The sequence below is a fragment of the Pezoporus flaviventris genome, unplaced genomic scaffold (genome assembly GCF_033815535.1).
Source record: "Pezoporus flaviventris isolate CSIRO_AGI_PZ_B2104156 unplaced genomic scaffold, CSIRO_AGI_Pfla_v1 ptg000002l, whole genome shotgun sequence".
Classification (NCBI taxonomy): Eukaryota; Metazoa; Chordata; class Aves; order Psittaciformes; family Psittacidae; genus Pezoporus; species Pezoporus flaviventris.
This window is the reverse complement of record NW_026892550.1, coordinates 82,786,329-82,800,170: the sequence shown is the minus strand read 5'-3', so window position 1 is coordinate 82,800,170 and position 13,842 is coordinate 82,786,329. Positions and strand designations below refer to the sequence as shown.

Genomic DNA, 13,842 nt, shown 5'->3' with positions numbered 1-13,842 from the left:
AACAAAACTTTAGGAATACAGAATTGCATGTAGATTAGTTTGAAAAGCTGCCACAGCAACAGAACTGTTGAAAAACCCAACTAACTGCACTTCCTCTCCCTGCTTACTGGTAAGAGACAGCAGGTAGCCAAAACTGGGGACCAAGGAAGAGGATGGAGAGATGTCAAGCTGGCCAGTAATCGCTTTTCAAATGAAGAGCTTCTGTTGGACTGATAGAGGCTGGATTTTAACCAGTATAATGGCAAAATTACTTCCCATTATCTATTTTTCAGAATGGTTGATTTTGAATACTTTTGACAAAAATCTAAGCTTTTTAAAAACTCTGCTCCTGCTGTGAATAAAGAGCTCTTCTGAAAATACTGGCCTTAATAACTCAGTGTCCCCAAACATCCTCTGTAAAACAGAGACAATATTTCTCTTCTCTCATCCTTGATTCAGCTTGCCGAGCACTCTTCCCAAATATATCTCTGTACGCAATTGGTGTCATGGGATAACAATTTCACCGTGGTCCAATCACTGCAGATAAGAACTAACAGTACCTTTCACTACAAACAGAGAAGAAAGGTACTGTATAAAATAAACCTGCATTTCCTAAGGGCCCACTTAGATTGGTTTTTATTGGGCATTACGGAGACTGTGCATGCCACACTGTTTGCTGGTATCAGCTGTTTCCCATCCCTAAGACATGACAGCCATGGCAAGAAACTTAATGGAAAGAAACCCCTACCTGCCCAGTTGGGACTGGCAGCCAGCTGACACCACATAAGTCAAACAGTGAGAAGGTCAGGCAATGAAAGAGATGTCATACACAGCCCAAAGTGACAGCTAAACTCCTGCGCAGATTCCAGCAGTTTCACTGGGGCTTTAAATCACTAAAAGCTTCTGTCAGCAACTACATGTAATTTCTGCCTCGCACCCTGAGGACCAGAAAGCCCCAGGCTACTGACTCACGGGAGGCAGCAGATGACAGTGCTATCTGGGGCAGGACTTGGCTTGGGGAGAGTGCCATCACAATTCCTTATTTTTCATTTCCAACAAAGTTAGTGTGCGTGAAACCTACTGGACTGACATCCCAGGAGAATAGCTGCCTTCTAATTAATTATAATTAATCATCCAGGCATTACTTAATGTTTGCATAGTGCTTTGACGTGCCAAAGCACAATATAGCAAGAGATATTATTAATTTAAAGAAACAGGTATAGCCAAGCCAGGGGTAGGTTTGCCTGTGTGGCTTCCAACCAAAGAGACCACACCAATTCAGCTCACACAAACGGACCTTGCCTTGGCTCCACCATGTCCTCCAAGAGACCTGCAGGTACCTTGAACCCTTTGCTCATCCCCCTTGTGCAGAGATATAGGGACGTGGCCCACAACGGAAGGAGAGGGATGGGTGAAAGAAGGAAAGGGTAGGGTAGGGCAGGGCAGAGGACACTGCTTTTGCCTCCTGAATTTGGCCGCCTCACCACCCATCCTTGTGTGGAGCAACATCTCTAACAGTGAGAGAAGCATCTCAGACTCCCCTCCAACCCATTCTGGGATTCCCTTTTGAGCTAAGCCAGACCAAAATGGGAGGGAAGAGGCTCTTGTACTCCCACCCTATTTCTGTTCTCAGCCCTCCAGTGTGGGTGCTTTCCAATCCAAGTTGACTGCTCCCTCACTCCCTGACAGCATCAGGCCTGTGTCATCTTCCTGGACATTTGATTTTAGCAGTTTGCCTTTCTCTGTCTAGGCTGGGGACTGCTATTCAACCGCCAGAAGTAAAGGGGCTCGATGCTTCCTGTCACTGGCATTCTTCCCATGGGGGCACTGGGGGTGCTCCCTCCCCATAGGCATGGCTGTAAATCCTAGAGCTGAGTTTTTCACTGCATGCATAGTGAACATTTCAGAATGCTCACCAATTCCCCCCCAAGCACTGTCAAGTCAAACAAGTGACAGTAACAATCAGTGGCAGAATGACAGGCCAGTTCATATCACTTGCACTTCTATAGGGGCACTTAAAAAGTCTCTGTTGTTCCCCTTTTACAGAACTGTGCCTGTATTTATCCAGAAACTACAAGCCTTCCAAGATATGTGGCTTTCTGGGAACCTGTGCTACCAAACTACCAACAGTATTCTAACTCTAAATGAACATGATATCAATCCCACTGAGGGCTGATGCCATCAGAATAACAATAACAACAATCTGCATCCCATTCTGCTCTGATTGCTTCTTGCTGTGTCTCCTCTCACTCCTCTTCCTTCACCTCTCTTCTGTACTCAGGATGGTATTGCAGCACTCCCCAGCATCATTTATGCTGCAGCCTCTGCTGTGAAGTACCCTAGAATCATGTCCTAGCCACTCAGGACTGATTATATTAGTGTGAGGGGAGATGAAGGCAGGCCTATACCCTTCTCTCAAAGCTGCTATCCTCAAGATCAAACAGTATTGTAACAGGTAGTGTGACCTATACTATCTACCTATAATTATTTCCTTTTTGTCTTCTTTTAAATGACTATTGGTATCAAAAATTCAGATGATTAACCTAGTTGCTACTGGAAGCAAAGAAAAGGCAATATATAGTAATTTTTTGCTCCCTAAAACACCCGAACCAAGGTGTAAACTTACACCCAAGTCAGCAGATGGGAAATACCTTGGCAAGCCCTTGTACTCCCACGAAGTGAATGGGGATACAGCTGTGGGCCCAAAGGACTTGGACCTTTTGGGAGAAGTTATTTCCCTCGGTGCTGTCATGCAGGCCATTCTTTGGATGAAATGTGGGTAGTTTTCATCAATGCATAAGAAATGGGGAATGAAGAACACTCAGCTATATGTACCATGTGTGAAAGTAAGCAAAGATGCTTACAGTCAGGATGCTTAATGTGCCTGCTACTGACAGGGACTGTGGCACCTTTAAGGAACAAAAGCAACTGAGAATTCATTTCTATGTCTCAACTTCTGTGGTTACCAGTGAGGAAAATAGTTTGTTCTGGATCATTTCTACAGATGACACAATTTTTGCCTTATTGTTTTAACATGATTTCTTTCCCTATCCTCTGCTCTTTCTCTGCCCTCCTCTTCCCTCTGCAGAGGATCCTGCCCCTTCACAGCATGTCCACACAGAAGAGTCAAATCAGTATTCAGCATAACCGAGTGGGTGGAAATCTCCACAGGGGTTGTGAAAAGCACTGCTGACAGAAGAGAAATGGCTCTGTCAGGGGCAGATCCTCCTGCCACTTGTTCTTGCTCCAGCTCTTCCAACTCAGAAGTTTCCTTCCTTATATTTATGCCGAGTGCCAGATGAACTGCTTGTGTGCCTCTGTTCTAACTCACAGGTCAGGGAACGGAATGAAAACAATAATGAAAAACAATCTTAAAAAAAAAACACCCAAAAACAAACCAAAAAAAAGCTTTTCATGCTTAGAAAAATGCTCCAAATGCTCCAGTGCTGCAGAAACTCTTGGTACTGTTTCACTGCTATTTAATTTTCTGCTGGGTATTCTTATAACAGCATCAGCCAGTATCAACTTTGAGAGCACTTTCTGTGACCCAAGCACCTATCAAACATGAGCTTTACTGAAACCATCTCTATTTCACAGGGACAGACTTCATAATGATTTTCTGGATTTGGGCTTGAAATGGTGGTTTATTAGTGAAAAGGGCTATTTCATAACACCCCTCCTTCAGCTTATAAGTATTTCCTCAATGCCCACATGATACTTTTAGATATAAGGAAGAAGTTCTTTACTGTGAGCATGGTGAGGCACTGGAATGGGTTGCCCAAGGAAGTTGTGAATGCTCCATCCCTGGTGGTGTTCAAGTCCAGGTTGGACAGAGCTTTGAGTGACATGATTTAGTGTGAGGTGTCCCTGCTCATGGCAGGCGGGTTGGAACTAGATGATCTTGAGGTCCTTTCCAGCCCTAACTATTCTATGATTCTATACTTTAAGAGTACCACTCCCAACTGGAACTTACTAAAAAACTAGAAGGTAAGGAATGTTTGCTTCATCAGAAAAACTGACATAGTTTTACTGTAGTACTAAAGACCAGTCGCTGTATCCTACCCAGCCTAGGGAAGAGCAATGGCTGACTCCCTCAAGATATCTGCTGTATGACCTTCTCTCTACTAGGTACTCGTATAACAATTATTTCACAAGTAACTTTGCTTCTTGGCAAGTGTTTAGTGATAATTACTCCATTACGTGTTCATCAACTTCTTCCCTTAATCAATGCTTCCACTTCTAAACCAAATTCCACTGAGATACATCTTCTCTTACCCAATACTCCTACACAGAGCATTTAAGTTGGATACGATGCCAGCATTATTGATTAAAAATGTTTCATTAAATGGCTGCTCTGTTTCACTTCTGAGTTTACTGTACTTCTGTAAAGGCAGAAGCAATTGCTGCAGAAAATGGTAAGGGTTCAAAAGCTTTGGAGTTCTGCTGGAAGTAACGTGGTTTATGAATTTTCCAAAAGTAGACACAGAATCTAGTGAAGGTCTGCCAAAAGGGGTTTAAAGCTCATCTACAAAAATAAATTGGCAATCTATATGTCTGAGCTGGAAGTCTAGCAACAAACCCATTCCACCAGCAAAAGTTATTTTTCAGCTGAGATAACGACGGAGATGCATGAACACGCTTTTCTTCCAAAACCAAAGTGTCTCCTGCAAACAGTTCAAAATCTGCATGGACTTCTCAGCCTATTCACATTTCAGAGAAACAGTCTCGATCCACAAATCCACCAGCATTGAAGATGGTAAGCTTCCATTCAGTCAATTTCCCTTCCAAAAGCCTATCAGCTATTCAGTACCTGTTTCAGTATTCTCTCTTTAGCCTAGTTTTCAACATCACAAACTATTGTGGCTCACATCATCTCCCTTGAGTGGCAAGCTAACAAACAGCTCCCAGCTCCCACTCTCAATAAAAGATGCAATCATTTCATTCAAGATAAAAAGAGAAACCAGAATGTCCTACCTGCAGCAATACCCATCTTCCCATCCACAGACACAGACACAGCCGTGCTCACTGTCACCACTTTTGGCAGGCCGCTTCCCTCTGTTAAGACACAAATACGGCAGGCTTGGTTAGCTTATCACCGCAGAGGAGAAAAACAAGCAGGTTCAGCTTGCTCACACATTTTCGCACCCAGGACAGTGTGCACAGATGCCTCAACCCTGAAACACCCAAGAAGCTAGAAGCCTGCATCTTTCAAGACACAAACAACCTAAGTGGCTATGAGTAGATCTTTTTCTTCTTGTAGATAAGGTCCCCTGATAAAAGTAGCACCCTCTCAGCATAAAAAGGGACTGGCCTCCTCAGTTTTGGGCACGTAGAGCTACTTTTAGGCCAGAAAACTGCTGTGCTTCATGCACTAGCTAAACCTTTTAGACAGAGGAGAAGTGGGATAGGCAATTCTGACATTGACTCTTGCATTCTGCTACCCAAGCCAGACCCGCACTACAAATTGGAGAGACAGGCACAGCACTTCCAGGTACTTTCCAGGGCGTGCTCCATTTTAGGAACGAAGTCTTCTGCCCAAACTCTGTTATGCCCCAGGCTCTCCTGATTATCCTTTAGCTGCTGCTTTAAGCATCCTGTAGGTCCTGTGTCACAGCTGCCAGCCCTGTGCAGATCTCTTGGCTTCCACAGGGCACTTAAAATAGCATGGCTGGATAGGTTTAAGCAACTGAACCTCATCTCCCTTCTCTTTGTCAGTGCAGTTGTTTCAGACTGCAATTGTCCATGTGACAGATTCAATTTCTGTGTTTTCTTAAAGTGATTAGATTAGCTTCAGCAGGGGCACCTCTTTTGGAACTGCCAGGGGACACTCTGAAGGTCAGCATGATCGATTTAGCCTGCAACTGATTCCTCACTTGTGTGTTGAATGGAAATCTCTTGCTCAGACAGATGGGTCAGGGATTCTTTCAATCCCAAGAGCTCCAGCATTTGTTTCTGCTTCCCGTTTCTGCCTTCATCATTCTAGGTGGCACCCAGTGTGTCCAAAGCACAATTCAGTGTCTGCCACATTTTAGCCTGGAGTCTCTCATTATTTTTTAGACTGAAGCCAGATTAACTTGCCCTGTGATGTCAGATATAGTAAAGCCCTTGTGAAACAAATACCCAGGCAACTGATGCTCACATGACTTGAGCCTGATTCAGCCTTTATGGTGAACCCCAAATGTCTTGCTCTTCCTAGGATGAGATAAAGAAGCAAAAGACACTTAGCATCTCTAGCAAAACAAACAAACAAACCAACCCAAAATAACAAAGCACCCAACACATGAGAGATATGGGCTGCGAGAACAGCTGACTTGCAGAGCTTTCTCTGCTGTATTCTTCCCTGTGGGACTTTTGAACACTAGAAGGAAGTGCCCTCAATAAATTATTCTGATGATCTGCAGTCATTCCCTGCTGGTTTCCTCCCCAATGGGGAGGTCTTCTGGCTCTTCCCTCTTATGTAATGAGAAGTGCATCTGTCCTGGAAACCCTTTGTCATGGGTGGAGGGCACATGTAGAAAGCATGAAAAGGGTATTTCAACATTTATTCATCAGGAACTTACTACGAAACTGGGTGGTCAAATGGTGGGACACCCCTGCTCCTTTGGATGTCAAGGGAGGGCCTGGACTCTGCTCTGATGGTGCAGCACTGTGTCTTAGAAGCACTGAATAGTATTTTCTGGCTCTTCCCAGGCATACTGTGTGGCCTCATGGATCACTGTCTCCTAAGCCTAGCTGTTCATCTCTAAAGAGCCTAATCTCCCTTACAGTTTAGAACACAAGGTCTTCAGGGTCAAATATTACTTCTTACAATGTGCCTGCAGGGTTTCCAGGTGAATGGGGTCCTGGACTTGATTGAAGTTTCTGACAAACAGCCACATAATACAAAAAACAGTGGCAGCTGCTTGTGTTTTGTCTTTATTAATGGAAAATTACCTATGACTTCTAAGAAAGCCACATCAAGCCACAACTCCAGTTTTTAGCCAGCAGTGATTACTGTGGCCTGGGTAATGGCTGTCCTAGGAAGCCCCAGATGATGTCACTGTCTGGTTTTCTAACCCACACTCTGTTCCAAAGAGCAAACGCTTTGGCATGCAGGAGAGTAAAAGGTCCTGCCACGCCTCCTCCTCTCTCCACAGTTGCCTTTTAAGTGAGATACAAGGGTGCTGGGCAGAGAGGCTTTCATGGAAGGTTTCAAGTATTCTCTTTCCATTCGCTCTCCCTTTACATCCTGGTTCATCGCTTGCCTCCAAGTCAGGTTTTCTCTTCTTTGCTACTTGCTTTCCCACCCACCAGCCTCCCACCATTGTGCCACAAAAAGCTTTAGCAGCTAAAGTGCTGAGCTCTGTGACAGAGATGGAGAACTAGGGGCCAGGAAGGAGCACAGAGGGGACTTCTGCCTTCTGTGTAGGAGCCTCACATGAGGCTTTGTTTTGACTGTTTCTTCCAGGTTCTTCTGCTCTCTTCCAGCCTTTGAAGAAGCCCTTCCTGAGAAGCTATGGAAGAGCCTTCTTCCCTTTTCCTCCACCATCTTCCAAAACAAACCCATCCCTTCCCATCATGGAAAGTGGTGACAGAAAAAATGCTGCCCTCTAAACTCAGACTTCTTGACAAGTGCTCGCTGATCCCTCATCAGTCCCAGCTGTTACTGTCATGCAGTATGCCTGATGTTCCCTCTGAGGCATGCCTGTATGTCCCAACCCCTTCTGTGATACCCTCTTCTCATGGTTCATGTGTTCCCCTGCTTCCCACCTGCCTAAATCCTTTGGTCTACCCCGTCCCTGCACTTCCACGTGTCCTTCATCTCCCCTGCAAACCTCATGTTGTGCAGCCCTGACTGCTTTCTGCGCAGCTTGTAGCTTTCTCTTTCTGCTGTGTCAGTATTTCGGCAATGCCCCCTCTGCCATGCCCTCCCTACTGGTGCAAAGGCAGGCCAAAAGGCAGGCCTCAGCGTTTCCCACTAGACAGGAGGCAGCAATAAAGGGATTGGGGCAAACATGGTGTGGGAAGCAGGATGTGAAAAGCCTTCTCTTTCCCTCTCCTCTGGTGTTCAGGCTGGGTTTACCTGAATCATCTTCTGAGACAATGCTGTAGATGAAGCTCCCGGGGGGATGCTCAGCTGCCCGCCGGTACCACAGAGGGAAGTGGTCCATGGTGAAGATACTTTCCTTGTCCTTCTGTGTCAGGAATTTCCTGCCGAGAGAAAACCCAGGGCGGCCGTTGTGCACAGTGGGAAGGAGCTGGGCAGCCCTGCTTGGGGCAATGCAGCGGGACCCCTGCGGCTGGGCACAGCACCTGCATCCCATCCCCTGGGGCTTCCCCTGCCGCGGTGGGACCCCCAGGGGACCGAAACACGCCACGTGGAGCACCCCTCGCCCCGGGGACACCGGAGCAGACAGCGAGGACTCCGGGGCTACTGAAACCAGTGCCTCACACCCCCCGCCAGGCGTCGGTCAGCGACCGACCCCCGGGACGGGCTCCTTCTGCAGCCCGGCCGGGCCCGCTGACAGCTACACCCGCGGCCATTGTCCGGCAGCGCACCGCTCCCCGCTGCCGCCGCGCCTCTGCCGGCCGCCCGCCAGGTGCCGCTGTTGCCCCGGCCGAGGCCCTCGGAGCCGCGGCCAGCGGCGGCCCCAAGGGCGGGAGAGGGGAGGCCGCGGGCCGGCAGCGTCCCGGCTGTGTGTGGGGTTCCGCGGCTTTCCTCGGCCTGTGGGTCTTAGTGCCCGGGAGGGAGAGCAGTCCGCCTGCCCCGCGGGAGGCCTGGCAGGTTACTCGATGAGGAGCAAGGGGCAGAGCCGGGAGGCGGACAGGCGACAGGCATGAGCCATAGTGATGGCGTATGGCCAGTTACTGCAGGCAAATGGGGAGCAGGTGAGGAAATTAGACAATATCCTAAAAAGAAAAAAAAAGCAATAACACAAGTTTTAAAGCCCCCAATAATATTAATTAAAAAAATAGGAAATCCTCTCCTATGAAGACAGTTTGGAAGAGTTGGGCTTGTTCAGCCTGGAGAAGGCTCTGAGGAGACCTTAGAGCAGCTTCCAGTGCCTAAAGGGGGCTATAAGAAACCTGGAGAGGGACTTTTTACAAGGGCAGGTAGTGACAGGACAAGGGAGAATGGTTTTAAACCAACAGGGGGTAGATTTAGATTAGATATTCTGAAGAAACGCTTTACTGTGAAGGTGGTGAGACACTGGAAGAGGTTGCCCAGAAAATCTGTGGCTGTCCCACCCTATCAGGCCAGGTTGGAGGGTGCTTTGAGCAACCTGCTCTAGTGGAAGGTGTTCCTGCCCAAGGCAGGGGGTTGAAACTGGGTGAGCTTTAAGGTCCCTTCCAACCCAAACCAGTCTGAGATTGTATGAAAAAAAAACAACCCAAACCGAAACCCACCCCAAACCAAAGGTCATGCTGCTGTGGCTAAATATGGAACTCCTAGGGGCGGATGAAGTATTTGAGGAAACGGGTGCTCTTGAAGGCAAGAGGATGAGTCCTGAAGGCATGGCAAGATAAGCAGTGGGTGCTCAGGAGAGGCCTCATGAAAATCAGGTCATTGCCTTCCCTGGAGGTCCCTACATCTTGCCTGACAAATCCCCTTTGTTTTCAGTCTCCTGTTTAGATATTTTGACATAGCGATAATTACTCATTTATACAGTTCCTCCCTTTCCGGGGATTCCAGAAGTGCCTCTTACGTGATGCGTGGGGGTCTGTCACTGCAGTGTCATGACTGCATCTGTTTAAAAGCATCAAATGATGTTCCTGATGCGCAGTGGGGGATAGGGAATCATCATATCTGCCTGCTGCAGCACACATAGATTTCTTCCTTGTTGCTGGAGCCTGACTACTCTGACTTATCCGGACTGCCTCAAAAACATGAAGAATGTCACCTTCCAGGCACAGCAGAGTTGTCTGCCTTGAACCTATGACTTGTGTTTGGGGAACTCAGAGACAGTGAAAGAGCTGCCAAGAAGCTAACGACCACCACCGACTCCGTCCCCTTCTGTTCCATCTGCTGGCGTGCCTCTGTGACCAATCCTTTCTTAAGCAGCATGCACCAGCCTGTGTATTCAAAACACAGCAAAAATGCAAGCTATATCCTTTCCGTGTCAGAATCCTCCACTGAACACACGCTTTTGCCTTCAGGGAGAACACAAGGGAATGAATCGTATATGGCAGATGTCAGTCACATCACTAAATGCCTCACTGGAACGCACTGGGGTACTGTGATGTAGGCAATGTAAGAGGTAGAACAGAATAAAACTGGAAGAGAAATTGAGACAGAAAGATCAAATCTAGCCAAGCTGGAATGTCACCAGGGCACTGAAGTGCAGAGCCTTTGCACTGCAAAATGGTCCTGGGGATATATAGTAACTGAGGACATTTTCTTTGTTAGCTGACTGAAGTCAGGGAATAATTGAAGGTTTTCATTGAATGGAATGCATGCTGGGAGAGCATTTTAAGAAAAACTCGAACCAGAAGAAGACAAAGGACCACTGCCCTAATTCTGTAAATAGGCACCAAGGCCATTGAGGTGTTGCTTCTTTCCTTTTTTTTCTGTCTTCCCAAATACATTTCTAAGGCTGGTGGTGGTTTCATGCTGCCCCTTCAGAGACACTGAGAGAAACCCTTTAGTGCAATTTAGGGACTTACCTGTTGGAAATTTTCTCAGAGCCCACGTATAGGGCATTCCTCATGAGCCCAGCCCGAGTGCCCAGAAATGCCATCTCAACACCTGTCTCAGTCTCCCTGTGGAACAGAAACACACAAGCAGAAGCAAACAGTTCCCACAAGAACAGACATCTCTCTGCCACAGGGTGAGGGCATTTCAAATAAGAAACCACACCTGGAGATATAGTCCCAAGTTCATCAGCAACGTAACCTATTCACACCAGGGGTGGCACTGGCTCCTCCCTGCTAATGGCAACAGGTTGTTACTGGCTAACAACTGGCAGGCTTAGACTTGTACCTAGATTCACACCTTTGAAATTTGCTTATTTTATTCTCTTCTAAGTATACCATAAGCTCCTCTCCTCCTGTTAGCCCTGCTCTAGGCTGCCCACATGAAGCTGAAATGAAGGAGAGGAACCGTAGAGAGAGTGGCAGGATCAGGTATGCAGAGAATGGGTAGGGTAGCAGAATGACTCTGAAGAGGGTGTCCTGGTGCAGCTGTTTAAAGACATGCTGTTAACTGGGTGTCCTAGCATGACTGCCACTGGTGGAGCATCTGGCAGTGGTAGGGATACTGGTAACTGAAAGAGGGACAGGAATCCCAAGGCCACACAGGTAAGTAGCATGTAGTCTGCTGAAAGAAGATCTGTTTGATACGAGGTACTACAAGCAATAGATGCCTTACTGGAAATAGACTAGGAAGTTGTTCACTGAAGCCAGCCCATCCACTCTGTGAAGCTCAGTCTGAAGGCATCACCAACAGAGACAAGATCAAACTCCCTTTTCTTTACTGCTGGTAAAGGAACAAATTACTTGCCACCTGGGATGGAACTTCTGCTACAGTCATAAGGGGAGTTGGGCCAAACCACATTGCTGCCATTTAAAGGGATAACTGATAAAGGGGGAAATAAATCATAACAACTTCAAAGTGAAATGCCCTGAGGTGTCCTAAGGTACCAAACTCTATCAACTAAAGGGGCAAATGCAAGGCATCCGAGTTAGGTGGTGCAAAGAATTGGTGCTGAACACCCCTTGCAGTGACACACCCAGATCACTGCTCTTCTCCAGTGATATTCAAGACATGGGTTGTGTTAATGATTTGTTACCAAAAAGCCCCTCACCAAACTAAAGGCTCTCCTGAGAAGGCCCAGCCTGTTGGAGTCCACTCCTCAGAGACACTTTTGGAGTTATTTTTAAAGGTATTGAGCTATTTCTGTCAGCTTTTGAGCTATTTCTAAAGTTTCTTATACACTCTACAATGGTCTGTGACTGTTTTGGGCACTGCATAAGCCCATAGCATCTGGAGATACATCCTCAATGATGTCTTACCCATATTTATTTCTTGTACACTTACATGGACATATTGAGGGCTAGGGTTGTCCAGTAGGCCTCCATGGGTGCAGTGACTACTGCATCAAACAGCACTTCCTGGACCAACTCCTCATCACCTAAGAAGAAGGGAGAAGAAGAATCAGGGAAGAAAAGCATGTTCCTCCCTAGATGTATTAGAGAGTCCTTTGTTAAGGAGCATCTGCCTTGCCAGGACAGTAGAACAACACAGCACAAAAAGAGGCCTCCTGTTGAGGTCTGAGAACATGACCTACCACCCCGGGATGGAGGAGAACACAAGAACAGATGTTACAGCTAAGATTATCAACTGTAAACTCAGTGGAAGGGTTTGGGTTTTAAAGTCTGGGCAAGTGAGAGGCTTTCAGATGAAGTTCTTCATCAGACCTTCACTCTGACCTTTTCCTTGATTGAATAGGCTGACCACAGTCATTGCCTCAGATCTTTGCCTTGACCTTTCTTCTGGATGCCCTGTACAGAGGACACCAGCCACCCCAATCCATTCAAGAAGCTTTCTTCAGGACCACTAGTGACTTCTTCATGGCCTCTACTCTGGCCTTGTACTCATTGGCTTCTCTGTTAGCCATCCTTCCTGTAAGTCCCATTAGACAATGTCCTGTCCTGGTTTCCACCAGAAGTTCTGGCCAGTCTAGGCTACCAGTCTAGTCTGCTCTGGACTGGAACTGAGAAATGTTTTGTAAGCTTCAAGGTATCATCATGTGCTAAATAACATACTCTAAAACCCCTGTCATAACCCCACTGGTTGTTGGGGTGCCAGGAGGAGTTGTGCTTCAGTACCAATCACTTCTGAAGCAGCTTGAACCCCATTATAGGCTGCCAGTATCTCTTTCTCAGTTGGGTTATAGCTGGCCTCATATCCTCTGTATCCCCAGCTCCAAAAGCTGAGGGGTGAACCTCCAGTCTCCCCTGGAGCTTTCTGCCAGAGGCTCCAGGTAGGACCATTCTCCCTGGTTGCAGTGTAGAGCACATTTTTCACATGTTGTCCTGTCTAGGCTGGCCCAAGGGCTACTGCGTGAACTCTCTCATTTAATTTGGCTGGGATGTGTCCAAATCATATTTGGTTTTCCTCCACAGCACTTCCAGGTCTGCCTGGCTCTCATAGTCAGCTCTCCTCAAACTTCCTTCCTCCTCCTCTCTGGCCTCTTCAATTCATACATCTCCTCTTTTCAACCTGCTCCAAAGGCAGCCAGGAGGGGTCTGCTCATACTATGCAAGAGAGGAAAAATTATTGGATTACATTTGATTTTAGTTTTAAGAGATTCCCATCCTTGTGCCAAAGGTTTGTGCCTCTCAGGTAGAGGCATTACATGCAAAAGCTTGTACTTGGCACACCTAAGGTGGCTAAAGGACATCCTGAAGCTAAATTGCACAGATATCCCACTCTATAGAGGTGCTTTATCAGATGCTTGTGTGGCTACATGTTGCCTGGAGAATGGGTGCAAGGGACGGCACTGGGAGTAGGAAAGATAATAATTCTGTCACATTTTTTTTCCTGAGTCAGTTACCAATTATGTTTGGAAAACAAGATGAATACTCCTCATTCTGAAAGAACCCATCTCTCTAGATGGCACTGAGCAGCCCATGGAGGATGCTGGCCAGAGACCTGGGGAGAAGAGTAGTTACAGCAGCTTTCCTAGCTCCTCCTGCCATCACCCCCTCTAGCCCAGCTGGTCAGTCTGTCTTAAACATGGTGTGCAGCCCTTGCCAAGCTCCATTCAAGCCTTTCACCTTTTGGTGTTTCCAGTGCTGAGACCTCCAATATGGCCAAGTTATGTGACAGCTTTGAAATGGAAAAAAATTCCTCTGACAGAGATGAGGAAGTGGATCCTCAGC

At 47.0% G+C, this 13,842-nt stretch overlaps 1 protein-coding gene across 1 annotated transcript in view; it reads right to left on the bottom strand.

The window, feature by feature from the left end:
* CACNA2D4 (calcium voltage-gated channel auxiliary subunit alpha2delta 4) overlaps positions 1 to 13,842 on the bottom strand; it is a 128,687-nt gene that overhangs the window by 62,864 nt on the left and 51,981 nt on the right. Inside the window, exons 23-26 of the mRNA XM_061444683.1 lie at positions 11,996 to 12,089; positions 10,624 to 10,719; positions 8,042 to 8,169; positions 4,954 to 5,034 (exon numbers count right to left, since the gene is read on the bottom strand). Of these exons, the coding sequence (XP_061300667.1) occupies positions 4,954 to 5,034; positions 8,042 to 8,169; positions 10,624 to 10,719; positions 11,996 to 12,089 (399 nt within the window). The remainder of the gene's footprint in view (positions 1 to 4,953; positions 5,035 to 8,041; positions 8,170 to 10,623; positions 10,720 to 11,995; positions 12,090 to 13,842) is intronic.